The sequence below is a fragment of the Acomys russatus genome, chromosome 30, assembly GCF_903995435.1.
Source record: "Acomys russatus chromosome 30, mAcoRus1.1, whole genome shotgun sequence".
Lineage (NCBI taxonomy): Eukaryota > Metazoa > Chordata > Mammalia > Rodentia > Muridae > Acomys > Acomys russatus.
Genome location: NC_067166.1, coordinates 19,763,254 through 19,781,508, shown reverse-complemented (window position 1 = coordinate 19,781,508; position 18,255 = coordinate 19,763,254). Strand labels below are relative to the sequence as shown.

At 36.3% G+C, this 18,255-nt stretch overlaps 1 protein-coding gene across 1 annotated transcript in view; it reads left to right on the top strand.

Moving 5' to 3' along the window:
- Positions 1-18,255, top strand: part of Fcho2 (FCH and mu domain containing endocytic adaptor 2) — a 95,265-nt gene that overhangs the window by 46,972 nt on the left and 30,038 nt on the right. Inside the window, exons 9-17 of the mRNA XM_051172471.1 lie at positions 3,473-3,517; positions 4,159-4,231; positions 4,871-4,895; positions 8,994-9,051; positions 9,499-9,674; positions 13,126-13,137; positions 13,515-13,539; positions 15,321-15,363; positions 17,333-17,424. Coding sequence (XP_051028428.1) covers positions 3,473-3,517; positions 4,159-4,231; positions 4,871-4,895; positions 8,994-9,051; positions 9,499-9,674; positions 13,126-13,137; positions 13,515-13,539; positions 15,321-15,363; positions 17,333-17,424 — 549 coding nt within the window. The remainder of the gene's footprint in view (positions 1-3,472; positions 3,518-4,158; positions 4,232-4,870; positions 4,896-8,993; positions 9,052-9,498; positions 9,675-13,125; positions 13,138-13,514; positions 13,540-15,320; positions 15,364-17,332; positions 17,425-18,255) is intronic.

Genomic DNA, 18,255 nt, shown 5'->3' with positions numbered 1-18,255 from the left:
AACTGTTGGCATTTCTATTTGGAAAAGTATGTGTGGATGGTACTCAATGTAAACTCTTGCTTATATTCTATGGTTTAATATTTTATATTGCAAAATGTCATTTTTAATAATTTCATTGGAAGCTATCTTATTTTGAATTGATTTTTGGGATGTGTATATAGAAAAGATAAAGAGGAGGGTTGATCAAGGTATGTCTAGTAAAAGTTTGTGAAAAAAGTAGCATTTTGTCTAAAGTAATTGATTTTAAAGGATGCCTTTGTTATTTTCACATATGAAATCATACAGAGATCTTAAAATAACTTTTCTATACATTGCATTTTTTGCGGTGTGGAGGTGGTGGTGCTGTTCTTTTTTCCTTTGGTCTAGATTAAGCTGGTAGTCTAGAGATTCCTACGTAGTTCCTAAGTAAAATGAGGTGCCCTTAGGTTTTCAAGTACTTAAGAAAGCCTGTAGCATGTGGGCTGCTGATGGTGAGACAGGCTTCGTTCTTTGCAGTTTCTGCTGGTTTCTGTGATGTGAATACATTTACCTTTCTTGTGTGTCTTCATCTCCTTGTAGTGTTGTCAGATCTCTACGTGAGTCTAAGGACAAGTTCTAAGCTTTTTGTATTAAGCGATTTCTCAGTTTCCATATCTGTACTGTGGGTTTATATAATCTTACTTTAAAAAAACCTTTTTAAGACTATTTGAGTATAAGTGATAAATGTTTTGTAGTTACATGCCATAGAATAATGGTGTAGAAATGAAGGTGTTGATAAGTAATTTGTTAGAACTTTGTCAGCTCCTTTTGTGTACTATTTTAGTTATTCTGGGAATAAACAGTGATACACTTGATTTGAACAGAAACAAGAACCAAAGAAAAGGAAACTTTAGATTTGTGGTAAGGGAGAGGGAACATCTAGTCTTACAGAGTAATATCTCTTACAGAGAAATATTTTGTATATAATCAAGTAATCAACAGGAACTCAGGTCATAAATTAACACATAGTTATAGTTACGTGTAACATCTGAAAAGAATAAGTAAGGAACCCTGTCGATCTCTCTTTAAGTCAGTTTCTGTTTGTAAATGTCTTAATAATGAAGGTTATATCAGTTGCCATTCCGAGTTAAGTATTTCATAAAATATGCTGGACTTTTATAAACTTAAGTATTACAAATGAAAGCTAACACAACACTTTAGGGAGAGAAATTATGTGATAGTCAAACTGTGATGTTTGACTATGGAATATTTTAGAAGAATAACAATTCAGGTCTTTTGTTGCTTTTACTATCACCCAAACAGTTTACTTCTCATGTATGAAACAGTCCCTTTTCTATGAAATGTCAAGCTAGCGTGCTGCTCTGTCATTTTAGGGCTAGTTTAATTACTTTCTGTCCAAGTTCTGCTTTATCGTTTGTTTTGTTTTGGTTTGGTTTTTTTGTTTTGTTTTTTGAGAGAGGTTTCTCTGTGTTGCTTTGGTTGTCTTGGACTCGCTTTGTAGACCAGGCTGGCCTCGAAGTCACAGCGATCCGCCTGCGTCTGCCTCCTGAGTGCTGGGATTAAAGGCGTGCCCACCACGCCCGGCCACGCTTTCTCGGTTCTCATTCTGTAGTGTATCCATCCCTCCTAGTAGTACCAAATTAATTTTTCTATAAGACCACCTTGCCAAGTTGTGGTTCATTAAAAAGTTATAAAATATTGACTTAATCAGATTCTCTTTTCTCTTGGTAAATACTCCCTTTGTAATTTCAAATAAAATAAGCAGGTCCTTTTCACATTAAAAGTATTTCCATTAGGTAAGGTGTGGTGGGACACTCCTTCAATCTCATCATTTGGGAGGCAGAAGCAGGTGGCTCTCTTGAGTTCAAGGCCGGCCTGGGCTTAATAGTGAGTTTCAGCTCCTCCAGAGCCATACAGTGAGTGAGACCCTGTCTGAAACAAGCAAAAGTCTTTCCATTGCCTGCAAACTGCAATCAAAATTTCTTGGCCTTCTAATACAATTAGAGAGCTATATTTGATCCTAAGGTGACCTGATGAGGATGTAATTATTTATGCACTGGGTATTTACTGAAATACTTAGTATTTGCTGAACATGAGTCTAGGAATTGAGACTAGAATAAGGAATGGGGTAGGTGAGGTGCCATGTTTGCTCTCGTACTGTTTACTTTTCCTTCCTCGTGAGCACAGCTAAGGAGTCAGCACCTGCATCTTACTACTGAGTTTTCCCACTAACTGTGCTACAAGGTCCTTGAAAGCAGAAACTATGTCTGATCTGTGGTATAACATAGTAGAAGTTTCCAATAAGTTATTGAGGTATTATTTGAGTAGTCTCGGTTTTAAAATTTTAATTTATGTTCATGTATGTGTGAGGGGGCCAGGGGGCCACGCACCCCATGGTGTACTTGTGGAGGTCAGAGAAGAACTTAGAAATCAGTTGTTTCCATCTGTCATAGGCTCCACGGGCAAACTCAGGTGGCAAAGCTCTTCACTTGATGAACCGTCTTTCCAGCCCTTGGGTTTTGCTTCCCTTTGCTTTTTCAGTTAGGCTTATTTAGTTAAGAATCATTACTGAGGGGATGAGAGAGAAGGATCAGCAGTTAAAAGCACTTGCTGCTCTTTCAGATGCCCTCTATTTGGTTTCCAGCACTCATGGCACTTCACAACTGTCTGTAACTCCAATTCTAGGCCACCATCTTCTGGTTTCCTCAGTCACCAGACATGCATGTGATTCATGTCCACACATGCAGGTGTTTTTTAAAAATTATTAGATCCAGTGAGATGGCTCAGCAGGTAGAAACATTGCTATGCCTGAGTTTGATCCTGGAACCCAGGTGGAAGAAGCAATTCCTGAAGGCTGTATGTGTCCACTGCATGTGCCTGCCAAGTCTCTTGCTCCTCACACACATCTGTACAGTAACAGCAAAACACTTTGTTACTGTGAGCACTGTCACATATCATGGCATGGCTTTAAAAGGTGTCTTGTTAGGCGGGCGAGATAGCTCAACAGCTAGAAACACTTACAGCTCAAGCCTGACAACCCAAGTTCTGTTCTTGAAATCCGTGTAAGAAACCTTGTGCACCGGGCATGGTGGTGCACACCTTTAATCCCAGCACTCAGGAGGCAGAGACAGGCGGATCGCTGTGAGTTCGAGGCCAGCCTGATCTACAAAGCAAGTCCAGGACAGCCAAGGCTACACAGAGAAACCCTGTCTCAAAAAACCAAGAACCAAAAATAAAATAAAATAAAGGCTTATGCAGTGGCATTCATCAGTCTGCTCTCAAGCCAGCCTGGAGTGCAAAGTACAGCAGATATACGAAACCTGCCTCAGCAGAATGGAAAGAAAGAAGTCCTGGATTTCACATGTGTACTATGGTACACATATGCCTGCACTCAACATACCATGTAGACACATACAGTATTAATAAATAAAAAAAATTAAATATTTCCAGTTAAATTAAAAAAGTTAAAAACAGTTTTTCTTCTCCAACCCAGGCCTTATTGAATTTGAAGAGTGTGACCCTGCTAGTGCAGTTGAAGGTAAGCTGACCAATATACTGACTCATGTGAGAACTAGTGTCTTCTGCTTGTTGGGCAAATAAACAGGGACTGCTATCCATTGATGCTAACACTGTTGAAAATGCACAGGTTTAATGATTTTGGATACTGAACCCAGGTCCTAACGTTTATTCTACTAGTGAGCCACAGCTATATCCCAAGATAATAATTCTAAAAATGCATATAATGAATTATGTAGTTTTTTCAGGTTTTAATGTCTTCATATGCTCATTTTACCTGAAGTTAAAAAGAAGAAAAGAGAATTTCATTAAGTGAATAGTCTATAGTTTTTTTAATGAACCATATTGTATTAACATGTGTTAATAAACTGTGATTGATTTAAGTTGTAGGCTTTACTAATTGATATTCTTTATTGTTGTTTGATCATTTGCTCACTCATTTATTAATTTGTTAGGCCTTTTTTTGGGGAGAACGGTTTTGTCATGTATCATGGTTTTTTTTTTTGTATAGTGTTAGGACTACAGGTGTGAATCACTACTCTCGACGAAGCTTTTATTTCTTTCATCCAAAGTTTGTTGGACACTTAAAAAAATTTGAGTTTTTATGTTTTATATTTTTATAAAGAGTAGTTACATTTCTATTACTGTACATTTATATTAAAGGCATAAAACCAAGGAAAAGAAAGACTTTTGCTTTGCCTGGAATAATTAAAAAGGAAAAGGATGCCGAATCTGTGTAAGTATTTTAAATATTGCTCGAATTCTTTTTATTATTTATAAGTGATTAAGAATTTGATTTTGAAAAGAGAACGTTGTCTTTTGAAAGTATTCAAAGTATATATTTAAACTGGAAGGAAAAAAACCTTTCTGAATGACTAGATCTGTCAATTTCTCTGGTTTTACTTCATAGCATTAACTTTTCTGATTTATTACATTAGAATTTGAAGGCATGAGAGACAAAGCTGATGTACCTGGGACCTGCATGTAGAAAAAACAGAAGCAAGTCCTGCAAGTTGTTATATGACTCCCCCTTTAAAGTACAAAAATGTAAACCCTGCTAGAAAGCCCTGTAGACAGCTTCGTTGATCACACCAATGAATACATTCCTAGAAAGGAAGTACAGTTACAAGCACGTCAGAGGATGTGTGAGCTCTCTATGTTTTAACAATTATTATTGAGATGAGATGGTCCACTTTTGAATTTTAAAATTAATTGATGTTATTTTAATCTTCATGACATGATTTCTGAAATATTTTTGTAGAGTTCAAACAAAAGCTGTATTTAAATACCAAGATAGTTATTCTAAACGTGATATAATTAGCAGATAGTTCTAATAATTGAATCATAAGACGCTTCTTTTTTTTTTTTTAAACAGGGAATGTCCTGATGCAGATTCACTTGTAAGTAGTTTTATTTTCATTACAGATTTTCTCTGCCTTTCTTTCTTTTTTAAAGTTTTCTTTTGAGACGGACAGGGTTTCTTTGTATATCCTTGGCTGTCCTTGAACTAGCTCTATAGACCAGGCTGACCTCAGACTCACAGAGATCTGCCTGCCTCTGTTTCCCAAGGGATGGGATTAAAGGCATGTGCCAACTTCAACTAGCATCATTACAGACTATTTAAAATAGATATTTTTGTTAGAAAAAAATCATTTTTTAAATCATTCTTCAAAGAAAAATACTAACCGTGTAATAATTTGATACTAAAATAATTTTAAAGATGCATCTCAGTTTTACATTGCAGTATACTTTTCTGCTAAATTTAAATACTTCTCACTCTCTTTGAGAAATGGATAATTTTACTTTTAAAATTGGAGTGGCACCATGTCAATAAAGTTTTCTTTGGAAATGAGAGATTTAAAAAAATCTGCATCCTTTAAAAATGGAGGACCTTTTTAAATTCAGGTTTTGTTTACTTGTTTTTTGTTTTTCAAGACTTTTTCTGTGTAGCCCTGGCTGTTCTGGAAGTCACTCTGTAGAACAGGATCTAACTCAGGTCTCCCTGCCTCTGTCTCCAGAGTGCTGGGATTAAAGGCCTGTGCCACCACCTCCCTGCCTAAAAGACATTCTCTCTTTGTGCATTTGGTTTTCATTTAAGACATCATTTTAGAATTTATAGCAACAAGGTATGGTCACTGTTTTGTTGTTGTTGTTTTGTTTTGTTTTTTTGGTAAATGTGATTATGAAGAATTGAAGAAGATAACAAATTGAACTCCCAATGGGTATAGTGTAAGAGTAGATTTATCAGATGCTCTAGATAATGTGTAAACAGATATATTTTTTATTGGATACTGATTGTGCTTATTAGTGTAGGAGTTTGATTTTTTTGGGCGGGGGATGGGTTTCGAGACAGGGTTTCTCTATGTAGCCTTGGCTGTCCTAGACTCGCTTTGTAGATCGGGCTGGCCTTGAACTCACAGAGAGCCACCTGCCTCTGCTTCCCGAGTGCTGGAATTAAAGGCATGCACCACCACACCTGGTTAGTGTAGGAGTTTGAATACTCTGGGTTTTTTGTTTATTTTGTTTTGTTTTTTGCTTTGAGACATTTTAATCTTAAATGATTTAGCATTGTAACAAAATTAAGAAGTGAAAGTACTTTGTAAAACACTGCCTTACTTAGATAAGCTGGTATTTTTGTTTTCTATTTTAGCTTCCAAGTAAGAAAGTTGTGGTTTATTAATACATTTATTTTAAAATTGAGGCTGGAGAGCTGGCTCAGTGGTTCAGAGCAGGTACTGCTCTTGCAAAAGACCAGTATCTGATTCTTAGCCCCTACTCATCAGGTAACTCACAACAGTCTGTAACTCTAGTTCCAGGAGATCACATACCCTCAAACTTCCTCCTGCATCTTTGAGTACATCATGCACATAAATTCATGCAGGCACACACAAATATACACAAATAAAAACAGTAAGCAAATCTTAAAAAAATGTGTATGAAAATTAAGAGTGAAAAGTTATCAGAGAAGCTTAACTAATTAAAGTTAGTAGATGTATTTGATATTTATTATAGTTCTCATTGTGTATTTATTTTGAAATTATTTATAACATTTGATGGTTGCAGTATTCAATTAAACCTTTTATTATTTCAAATATTTTATCTATATATGTATTCTCTTTTTAATTCTTTCAGCTAAATGATACAATGATTGTTATCTCATTTTAGACTTTACATATAACTATCAGGCTTTAGGAAAGGGCTAAAGAGAACATGATGGTCTAATTTTTTGGAAGAAGAAATAAGTAAATTTTACTGTAAAATGAAAAATTCAGCCAGGCGCCATGTCGCACGCCTGTAATCCCAGCACTCAGGGAGGCAGAGGCAGGTGGATCCCTGAGTTCGAGGCCAGCCTGGACTACAAAGTGAGTCCAGTACAGCCAAGGCTACACAGAGAGACCCTGTCTCAAAAACCAAAAAGAAAAAGAAATTAAAAATTTGTTAAGTTAGAAAAAGAAACCATAGTTTTCTATCACCATATTGGCAGTACATTTTAAAAGGTATCAATAAAGGAACTTTTTTTTATGCAAGTCAGTTTAGAAATCAAGTAGTTAGCTAGCAAGAAAGGGTATAAGATTGAAACAAACAGGTTTCTTCAAAAGAAATGTACGTAGTGAATAATCATAATGAGTGCTATTCAGAGAAGACGCAAAACGAAGCAGACACACAGCAGTCCTCACCTTGGCAGGGATGTTGATGCACGCACACCATTGCATGGCCATTAATATAAATTGGAGCGCTCTGTTTTCTGTTTAGTTTGGCAATATCTCCCCAAACAAGAAGCACACGTTATCTTATAAAGAATTAGTTCGTATTGGAAAGAACTTTCTGAGTTAAAGAATGTGATCTCTATCTCAAAAACAAAATATGTCACAAAGGAATTGTGACTTTGGGCAGAATGATTATGGTGATTAGCAGGAAAGGAGACTGATTTTTTTGTTGCTTCATTTTGTTTATGGCCAGTTATTGTTATTTACACACAAGCTTTTCATGACCGTATCTTCTGTTTATTTTATTTATTTAAGACAGGGTCTCACCAGAGAGTAGTGCACATGCCTTTAGTTTCATTAGTCAGGAGGCAGAGGCGATCTCTTGAGTTTGAGGTCAGCCTGGTCGACAAAGTGAGTCCAGGACAGGCAAGGCTACACACGGAGAAGCCCTGTGTGTAAAATAAATAAATGAACAAATAAATAAATAAACAAATAAATAAATAGGCAGAGTCTCTATAAATAGCTCTGAGTGTCCCAAAACTCACTTTGTAATACAGGCTGGCCTCGGAGTCACAGAGATCCACTGGCTCTGCCTTCTAAGTGCACCATTGCACCTGGCTCTTCTGTTTTTTTTAAAACATCAGTAAGTTGTTCTATAGATAAAATATTGTTCATTTCCTTTTTCTTTTTAAAAATACACATTTTGAAAACTAATTTGATGCACTAAATTTTTGGAGGTTGCTCAAGAGAGTGTAGATTGTTTTCTCTGGAGGGGCGGTGGCATTTCTCCAAGTAGAGATTACGAAACATTGCATTAGTTTGGTTGGTTGGTTGAATTCACAATTCTGCCTCAGTTTCCCTAATGGTGTGGTGGGATTACAAGTCTGTGCAATGCATATAGTATGATTTTTTGATGTTTTTTTCTTTTTCTTTTTCTTTCTTTTTTTGAGACAGTGTTTCTTTATAAAACTCTGTCTTGGAGCTCACTCAAGGCTGGCCTTGAACTCAGAGATCTGCCTACCTCTGCCTCCCAAGACCTGGGATTAAAGGTGTATGCCACCATGCCTAACTACAGTGTGTTTTTTAAAGAAACCACTGCTACAACTGAATTTAAAATGTTTGGAATGGTCTCTTCTGTTCTTATTGTTATTGACATGATCTTCTGTACATTAGTGAGAGTCCTGACATAGAAACCATGGGCTGAACGTATGGAGATACATAGTGTAATCTGTATGTTTATATTAGTATTAGAGTTCCTCAAATAGTTACAGCATTTGGAAACAGGTAGCTCGCTCATTTTGTTGTTCTTTTTATTCTTATTTTTTAAAATTTGTGTGTACCTGTCTGTGTTTGCCTTGTGTGTGCGGATGTCTGCAGAGGTCAGAAGAAAGTATCTGATTCCTTCATCCACCCCACCCTTGGAGGGGGACTTAGGGATTGGTGGTGAGCCACTGGACATGGGCGCTGGAAGCCCAGCTTGGGTCTTCTGGAAGAGCAGTAGATGCTCTTAGCTGCCAGCTGTTTTCTCCAACCCCATGTCTTAAAAAAAGAAAAGAAAAAAAAAAAAAGTAAGCAGTACAGTTCAGATTGGCTTGTTTCACTTTTCACAATCTCAGGTGATTCCTCCAGGTTGTTGTAGATATGATAAATGTATTTCTTTCTGTTGCTGGGATTAAAGGTGTGTGCCACCATACCTGGCTCTCAGTAATATTTTATGCTATGATTGTTAATCTTTAGTGTCTTTGTATATTTGTGTTGCCATTAAAGTAATTCTTTACTGTTTTTCCCTAGAATATTCCTGATGTAGATGAAGAAGGTTATAGTATTAAACCAGAAGCAAATCAGAATGATATCCTTTTATGATCTGGGTATTCTTAGTGGATTGTGTTGGCATATGCATAGCTATAAAAATAATGTCCTTCTTAAAGCCTCTTATATTTTCTTAATTTACTGTGTGGGTGCTCTGTTTGTACATCTGCATGCCAGAAGAGGGCATCAGATTCCTTTATAGATGGTCGGGAGCCACCATGTGGTTGCTGAGATTTAAACTCAGGACCTCTGGAAGAACAGCCAGAGTTCTTAACTGCTTAGCCATCTCACCAACCCCGCCTCTTCTGTTTTTAATTAGCTAAAATATGACTGTTCTTCATTTTACATGTTTTACTAATTAAAGCTAGTAGTTTTATTCCTGCCCATATATCTTACTCTTAGAAGGCTCTCTTTCTTTTTATGCATGTGTCGAAAACCAGTTATTCAAGTTAAGTTAGAAACTGAATTTTTTTTAACTCATACTCACATACCAAAGAGAACCACTTCTACTCATCCAGTGACTCTGATTCTGAAGAAGAAGAACCAAAGAAGTACCGGATAGAGATCAAGCCTGTGCACCCAAATAACTTGCATCACACGATGGCTTCTTTGGATGAGTTGAAAGTATCCATAGGGAATATAACACTGTCTCCAGCAGTATCTGTAAGTATCTGAATGTAAGCCAATTTGACCTGTACATAAAAGCCCTTTTATTTTACTTATCTACCTACAACTGGCTATTTTTTTAAAAAATAATGCTTTTTTATTAATGTGTGCTTGTGTACAATGTGTGAAGAAAGGAATATGTACATGTGGCATAGGGTATGTGTGGAAGTCAGGACAGCCTTGTGGAGTCAGACTTTACCTTACATGGGTTTTGGAAATCAAACTTAAGTTGTAATGCTTGCTTGTGTGCCTGATACTTTTTTTTTTTTTTTTTACCTGCTGAGGTATTATACCATTCATAGTTAAATTTAAGAATAATAAATAAATAAAAACTAAATCATTGAGCAATAGTTAAATATACTTGTTGGGAAAAATCTTACTTTGTGATTCTTAAAAGGATTTGTGTGAATGATATTTTGTGTATCTGTGTCGTCCCCTGCCCTCCTCCATTGAGGACTTGTGCTTGTTAGGCAAGTGCTGTACCACTGAGCTAAATCACCCTTTTTTATTTTCTTTTGTTATTTTATCTTATTTTTCACCAGAGCTGTTAGGTATGTGGATATTTGCCTTCATGTAGATCTGTGGACCATGGTATGAAGTGCCTAAGGAAGGCAGAACAGGAGTCAGACACCTTGGAACTGGAGTTTTAGATAGGTTACAGACAGTTTTAGTCCAAAAATAGCCGCACAAACCACTCAGACACTGATCTCAGTCAGATATGATGATTTGCTGAACACACATTCCAAGACTGATTGTGATCAGGAATGCAGCCCAGACTTGGGGCTGAACTGTGATGCTGACCTGCTCTCAGGATGGGCTTTTATAGGGAAACCCCACGCAGAAGGCAAGGAAGGGCAGTGTTACATTTTAGTTCATTTTGGCTTCCTAGACAGAGTATTACCAGCTGACCTTTAAGCTGATTGGTCCCAAGTGAGGTAAGAGAGGTGGTGATGAGGGGTCTTCCAGAGTGCAAAGATAACAACATGAGTAATGAAGCCGTTGAGTCAGGTAAAATATGAGGTTAATCTGACCTTTTACTTGTTGTTAGCAGTGTTAATAACTTTTGGCAGGCAGATACTAAGAATTTGAACTTATTTTCACCTCATTGTCAAGATGGAGACAAAGACAAAATGCTATAGTTACACTAAAGGCCAAAGCAGATCTCAACAGGTACCACATGCCATAGGGTGCTGGGAACTGAATCTGGGTCCTTTAGAAGACCATCCAGTGCTTACAATTTTTGATCCATCTCTCTAGTTCAGTTTATAACTTTTACAAAAACAAATAAGGTTTTTTGAGGTAGAGTTTCTCTGTGTAACCTTGGTTGTCTTTGAACTTGCTCAGTAGACCAGGCTGGTCTTGAATTCAGAGATCTGCCTCCTCATTCATTCCCTAGTGCTGGAATTAAAGGTGTACAACCACCACCTGGTGGAAATATTTTTGAGAAAACAAAAATGTAGAACATTTATTATTTGTTATAGTCTGTAAACAATACTGTTTGTCTCTGGCAAAAGATTATGAACTGACAGAGTTAATGTTTCCCTGTCTAATTTCAAAGTTTTTTCTCTTACGTTTTCAAGTCTAATATAAAAGTATGTCATGAAAGTCAACGTAAAGATTAAATTCAATCTTTGTTCCTTTTCCCTCTGTAAATGCTGGGCCTTTGCTTACACTATGCAACAACTATTACTGAATGACGTTCCTAGCTATTTTTTGCATTTTTTGTTTTTTGTTTTCCGAGACAGGGTTTGTCTGTGTAGCCTCAGCTGTCCTAGACTTGCTTTGTAGACCAGGCTGGCCTTGAACTCACATTAATCCACCTGTCTCTGCCTCCCAAGTGCTGAGATTAAAGGCATGCACCACCGCGCCCAGCCTCCTTTTTTGCGTTTTTATATTGTCTTTCACTGTAACATTTGCATTTGAGGAAGAAATAAAAGACTAATGTAGCCAGTAATTTGTCTCAGCTGTTGAGAGCTATGTTGGCCCAGGTTCTATTCTTGGATACCACTGTGGAGGAGTAAACTGACTTTCAAAAGTTGTCTTCTGCTCTTCACATGTGTATTATACACACACAATAATGATAAAATTAAAAATAGTAAGGTAATATATCCACTGATAATGTCATATGATGAATTCAGAAGTATTACAGGAGAAAGGCATGTCTTAGAATATTATCATGAACTAAAAGCTCTTTATCTTATTAATTTTTCTCACCAGTTTATGTTACCTAATTTGTATATGTATTTTATTTTTTTAACTTGTTGAGCCAATGAACTTTATTGGAGTTACTTACAAGACTCCTGAGAAGGAATTGCTTACCAGAGCACAAGGGACTCAAAGACAGTTGCTAATATGAAACTCGGAGCTCATACGGTACAGGTTGTGAACACTGGAAACCTGGAGAATGGTGCACACCTGGGGGCTTTTCGACAGGTTAAGGAGCACCCTATCTTGGTGGCTCAGTTATCAAACCTTTTTAAAGAACTATAATTTATCAAAGTTTCATTAGAGTTAAACATACACAATGCTGTCAGTTTCAGAAGCTAGTTTGAGGGTTGTGTCTCCACTTTGAATATGTTTTAATTAAAATTTTAATACATCATTTTTGAGACAGGCTGACCTAGTTTATGCTGCGTAGACCAGGCTGGCCTTGAACTCACAGAATTCTGACTGCTTGGATTAAAAGTGTGCTGCCACATCTGGCCCTAATTACACATTCTAATTATTCTGTAAATACATTTGTTTTGGAGGTATTTTTCTCTTAGACGTGCACTTGTGTTCTTGGATATCAAACCATGAGTAGCCCATTTGCCAAGCAAGCAAGATGCCCTTGGTTCGATGCCCAGTAACACAAGCAGGGGACTGGAGGAAGAAATGATTTTTGATTGGGGGAAGAAGGTTCTATAATTAAATATTCAAGGATATGCCTCAAAGATTTCTGAAGTGGGGTTTTATCACATCGTGATTATTTTAACATTGATGAGTATTTAGTTATAAAGAAATTTGTATATGTGAAGGGGAGAGTTGTGAACCACTGAAATTTTTTATTGTGTAATAGCATAGCTAATTAAAAATACACATAGACAAAAGCTTAGAGGGATGGATAAGTATTGTTATGAACCTCTTGCTGAGCAGTTGAAGTCATAAGTATTTTTAAAAGCTTTGTGTCTCATCTGTTTTGTCTGTGTGTTTTAATGAATGTATATTAACTTTATACCCAGGAAATAGTAAAAAAAAAATTTTTAATAGTCAACATTGGATTTAAAAGGAAGACATCTTTGCATATGTTTCGTTTTGTTGCCCATTTGGTTAACTTGCATATTATCCCTCATAACCATGTATTTTAAGATGTGTATGTTTTAAGTAGGATTTAGAAGGAAAGAGACAAATTAAAGAATTCAATTTTGTACTGAACATTGTCTTTCTTTTTCTTTCCATGCACTGCCAGAGACACAGTCCAGTAAGTGTCAGATTTTATATTTTTCCTATTGACTTTTAAAAGTCAAATTAAAATAAATCACAAACTTGATTTTCAGAAATATGTTAAATTTATATTATTAATACATTTTGTAGTATTTTGCTGTAGATACTGTCTTAATATTTTAGGTACATGTATTTTGCTTTCTGAATTCAATTACTACACTATAGAAGTTATGCTTATATTTAAAGGCTCATTTATAACTACTGAATTTTTTTATATATTTTCATAAATGCAATTTACAATTAAGTAGATATAGTAAAGTCAACATAAATGTTATTAGTAACATTTTACCAAATATTTTGTTACCAAATAAAACTATTTGTTTAATAATACTTAATTTTGCATTTCTGTTTTAGGTGCAGATGAATCGGAATTCATCTAGTAAGTTTGATTTAGGAATTGGTTATTTTATTTTGTTTTGTGTTTTTGATTTTTCGAGACAGCATTTGTCTGTGTAGCCTTGGCTGTCCTGGACTCGCTTTGTAGCCCAGGCTGGCCTCTGCCTCCCGAGTGCTGGGATTAAAGGCGTGCGCCACCACGCCCAGCGATTTGGTTATTTTATGTCTATAAAAATATCACTCATGCCTTTAATCCCAGCACTCAGGAGGCAGAGATAGGTGGATCTTTGAGAGGCCAGCCTGGTCTACAAAGTCTTCAAAGCAAATTCCAGGACAGCTAGGGCTCTGTTATAGAGAAATTTCTCCTTGAAAATTAAAAATACAAAAAGGAATATTAAAATGGACTGGGAATCTAACTCACTTGTTAACATACACCTTGGGTTCAAACCCCAACACTTTGGAGGAGGGGGATATGAAAATGTTTTATAAAACAGTAATCCGTAGGCGATGGTGGCACACCCCTGTAATCCCAGCACTTGAGAGTTCGAGGCCGGCCTGTTCACAAAATGAGTCCAGAACAGCCAACGCTACACATGGAGAAACCCTGTCTTGTAAAATAAAACACAACAAAGCAAAATCAATCAATCAATCAGTCTTGAATACAGTTTTAGCACAAATGAAAACAGGCATTGAATTAATGATAAATCCCAAAATTAAAGTAAGGATTTTACCATTAAAAAGAAGTATGTGATGATAGAGGTTGTAGAGAGAATGAGGTTAAGTGGGATTAATGCAAAGTGGAAGATAGTGCAGCAAACCGGAAGGAACATCCAGAATAAGTGAGGGGAAAGTCAGGGCAAACAGGCATAGCTTTCAGTGTGGTGCTGCTCTGATGTGCTGCAATGCCCATTTTGAATAATTATATATATTTATTTTATGTGCATTGGTGTTTTGCCAGCATGTATGTCTGTGTGAGGGTGTCAGATTTTGGAGTTATAGACAGTTGCGAGCTGCCATGTGGGTGCTGGGAATTGAACTAGGGTCCTTTGGAAGAACAGTCAGTGCTCTTAACCACTGAGCCATCTCTCCAGCCCGTTGTAGTGCCCATTTTGAATCACTGCAGTCATCAGCTCTTGATTGGGGATATAGAACATTTAAGGTGTGGAGGGAGTTCATATTCACTGACGGGACCGTTCTTCCCATTGCTGCTCTTACTTGCCAGCTGCTCGTGACATAAGACGTCACAAACACAAAATCAGCAGAAAAGATTAGGCTCTCCTTTAGCAGCTCATCACTACTAATGATTATATAATAGTCGCTAGTAGTATTCAGAGAACTTGAAAACTAATTGTCGGACTCATCAATTAAAGTTCTTAAGTAGAATGCACACAAGTACTTAAACATTTCTTCTAATTTTTCTTATTACATACTTATTTTTTGAGGTAAAGTCTATGTAGTCTTGGAACTCGCTATGTAGATCAGGTTGGCCCTGGACTCACAGAGATTCACCTGCCTCTTCCTCCTGAGTGCTGGGACTAGAGACCTGTGCCACCACTGCCTGGCTCTCAATTTTAAAGTTACAGTCTGTGTTTTCTTTCTTAAAGCTAGTGAAAGAAATTAAGAATTAGCAGAGGGGTGTTTACTTTTTTCCACAACTGTTGAAATTTATATACATATATATATATATATATATATATATGTATATTTATCCCAAATTTGTACATCGTTAGCTTTGGAATATGTAAGCATATAGAGGATCTTTTAATTAAAATATTTTTTTCTCAGATTATTAGTTTCATATAATACTTTAATTTTTTTAATTAGATGAAGAGTTAACAAAATCAAAGCCGTCTTCTGTACCCAATGAGTAAGTTCACTGTTTATTTTTTTTAAATTGACTTCGTTATAGACTTTATTATTTCAAGCAATTTTAGCTTAAGATCAAAACTGGGTGAAAGGTACAAAGATGGTCCTTATATATTCCCTACCCTTACATATGCCAAGCTTCCTTCTCAAAAATCTCTCACCAGACTAGAACATTGGTTAAGCTGATGAACTTGCATCTTGACACAGATCATCCAAAATTCATAGTCCATAGGGGTACATTCTCTGGGTTTGAGCCACTCCCTCCTTTTTCCCCCATTCCTTTACCCCACCAAGCCCCTCTTTAAAAGACTGGCATCGTAGTGTTTTTAGCCAGTATTTTTGCTGTACAGAAATCTCATGCTTGTTTATTCAGTCCTTTTTTTTTTTTAAACCACATTTAGGTTTTAAGTATTTTCCTTTGTTTTCTTTTTTTTTTTTTTCCCTAGAATTTTGAAGTTACATGTTAGTCGTGTTGTTTTCTGAACTATGAAATTTATGTTGGAGCTTTTAGATATTTTAATTTTTTTCATGTGAAACTTTTTTTTATGATGGTTTTCTAAAAAGCACATATAACTGCATTTGGCCTTGGTAGCCTCACAGCTTCCTAATAAATACTGATTATCTTGTCTGTTTTCAGTTTTTTATGGGAATTTTCTTACTTCTATTTTTCATTTTCTCCTTCACTTTTGATTGTAACTTTCTAGAATGGGCCATTTGCCATGAGCTTCAATATGAAGCATCTCAGTTATGATGAGAAGGCAAGAAGCCAGACAGCCATCTTGCTGCATCTTTAAAAAGGAGAAGGGGGAAAAAGTAAAACCAGTGCTCCCTGAGTTCCTTCTCACTTCTCTGCCAGCAAAAGTGATTTCTTTGTGTAATGCTTTTACATGAGTGAATGTTCAGTTTCATGGAGTGGATAGTTAGAATTATTGATAATGAAGTGGGTAGTTAGGATTATTGATAATGAAGTGGGTAGTTAGGATTATTGATAATGAAGTGGATAGTTAGGATTATTGATAATGAAGTGGGTAGTTAGGATTATTGATAATGAAGTGGGTAGTTAGGATTATTGATAATGAAGTGGGTAGTTAGGATTATTGATAATGAAGTGGGTAGTTAGGATTATTGATAATGAAGTGGGTAGTTAGGATTATTGATAATGAAGTGGGTAGTTAGGATTATTGATAATGAAGTGGGTAGTTAGGATTATTGATAATGAAGTGGGTAGTTAGGATTATTTGGTACCAAATGCGCATCATGGTGGTTTTTATTGTATTTACTACTTTAAAAGATGTTGTTTAGGGCCTGGAGAGATGGCTCAGCTTTTCCAAAGGTCCTAAGTTCAATTCCCAGCAACCACATGGTGACTTACAGCCATCTATAATGTGATCTAATATGCATTATATACATAATAAATGTATCTTTTTCTAAAAAAGCTTAATCTCTGAAAGTCATGTAGGTAGCTGTAATAGTAGACATGTTGTACAAGATATGACATGTTTGCGTTGGTGCGTGTTGAAATAGTGGATATGTACTTTGAGGTCATTGTAATACTTTTGACAGAATAAACACACAGTCAAACTTTCTTACAGATTTCACTGTCTTTGAATTTGATACCCTAGATTATGCTAGCCCTCAAGGACTGTTTAGGACTGTTAGCTGTGTCTGTTGGGTAGCTCTTCTAGAGAGTTGCTTCCCTCATTTGTCAATCGCAGTTCATTGTTCTTCATGCTCAGTTCGTGCTTAGCAAGATGTGATCAGGGGTTTAATCTTTACCATTCTTCCTGCCAACAAGATGTTATATTGTATGTTCTGCTTAATGCAGTTTGCTAAGTCTGTTGACTAAATTTCTCAATGGGTCCAACTATTTACTCACATTAATTGAACTGTTATAATTCTATGGAGCAAAAACAAATGGCTTTGTACTAATAATAATCTTGCTAATCCTTACTTTTAAAACGGCATGCTAGGAAAGGGACCAATGATTTACTTGCTTGGGACCCCCTCTTCGGATCGTCTCTTGATTCATCTTCTTCAGCGTCACTAACTTCGTCATCATCAGGTAAAAACAACAACCTAATAAAATAAAATATATGTATATGAGAGATGTTTTATTTTTGGGAAAATAGTAGCTGTACTTTTTCTTAATTGGTTCCATTTATGTATTATGTTTAATCATCTAAAGCTTTTCTTGTTAAGTTTGTATCCAATAATTGTGTGTTCCACCATCACTAGTGAAAAACAAAGCACACCAGAACCAGAATGGAGACACCTGCAATCATCTCTTCCGGTGGCTTCTAAAAGCACTGTCTGAGGGATATGTATGCAGATACAGTATTCATTTATAAAAACTAGTGTTAGTAAGTATTGTTATTAGTTTTCCTTATAGAGTAAATTCTGGTTATTCAAAGGAATTAATGTCACACTTATGTATGGATTGGCTTGAGTCCACTTGAAATGTCACTTGAACAGGCCTACTGAAAAGTAATTCATGTATAAATGCCTCTGCTGTGGTAAGCTCATTCACAAGCTTAAATATTGAGTCTAGTTCAGTGCTAGACAACTATATCTTCAGTAGCTACTAGGGACATGTTGTAGTCACTCAGGTTGGTGTATATATCTTCAGAATATATCTTCAAGTACAAGGACAGCATGGAAAGACTGGTGTCATTTGAAAAGAAAGGCAGCAGCCTCTGAGTCAAAACTTGGTATCTTACCAGCTTTTGGCTGCCTTCTTTAAGCCTGAATACATACTTTCATGTGATGTGCTTTCTAATGATAATTCCTTCCTGTGAGTTTGTTTTCCATCCTGTGGCTGCCTTTTCTTTTGGTTTCTTCCTACTGCCTCCTGCCACGTCTCCACTCCTTCACTGATGACCAAGGACTTTATTTT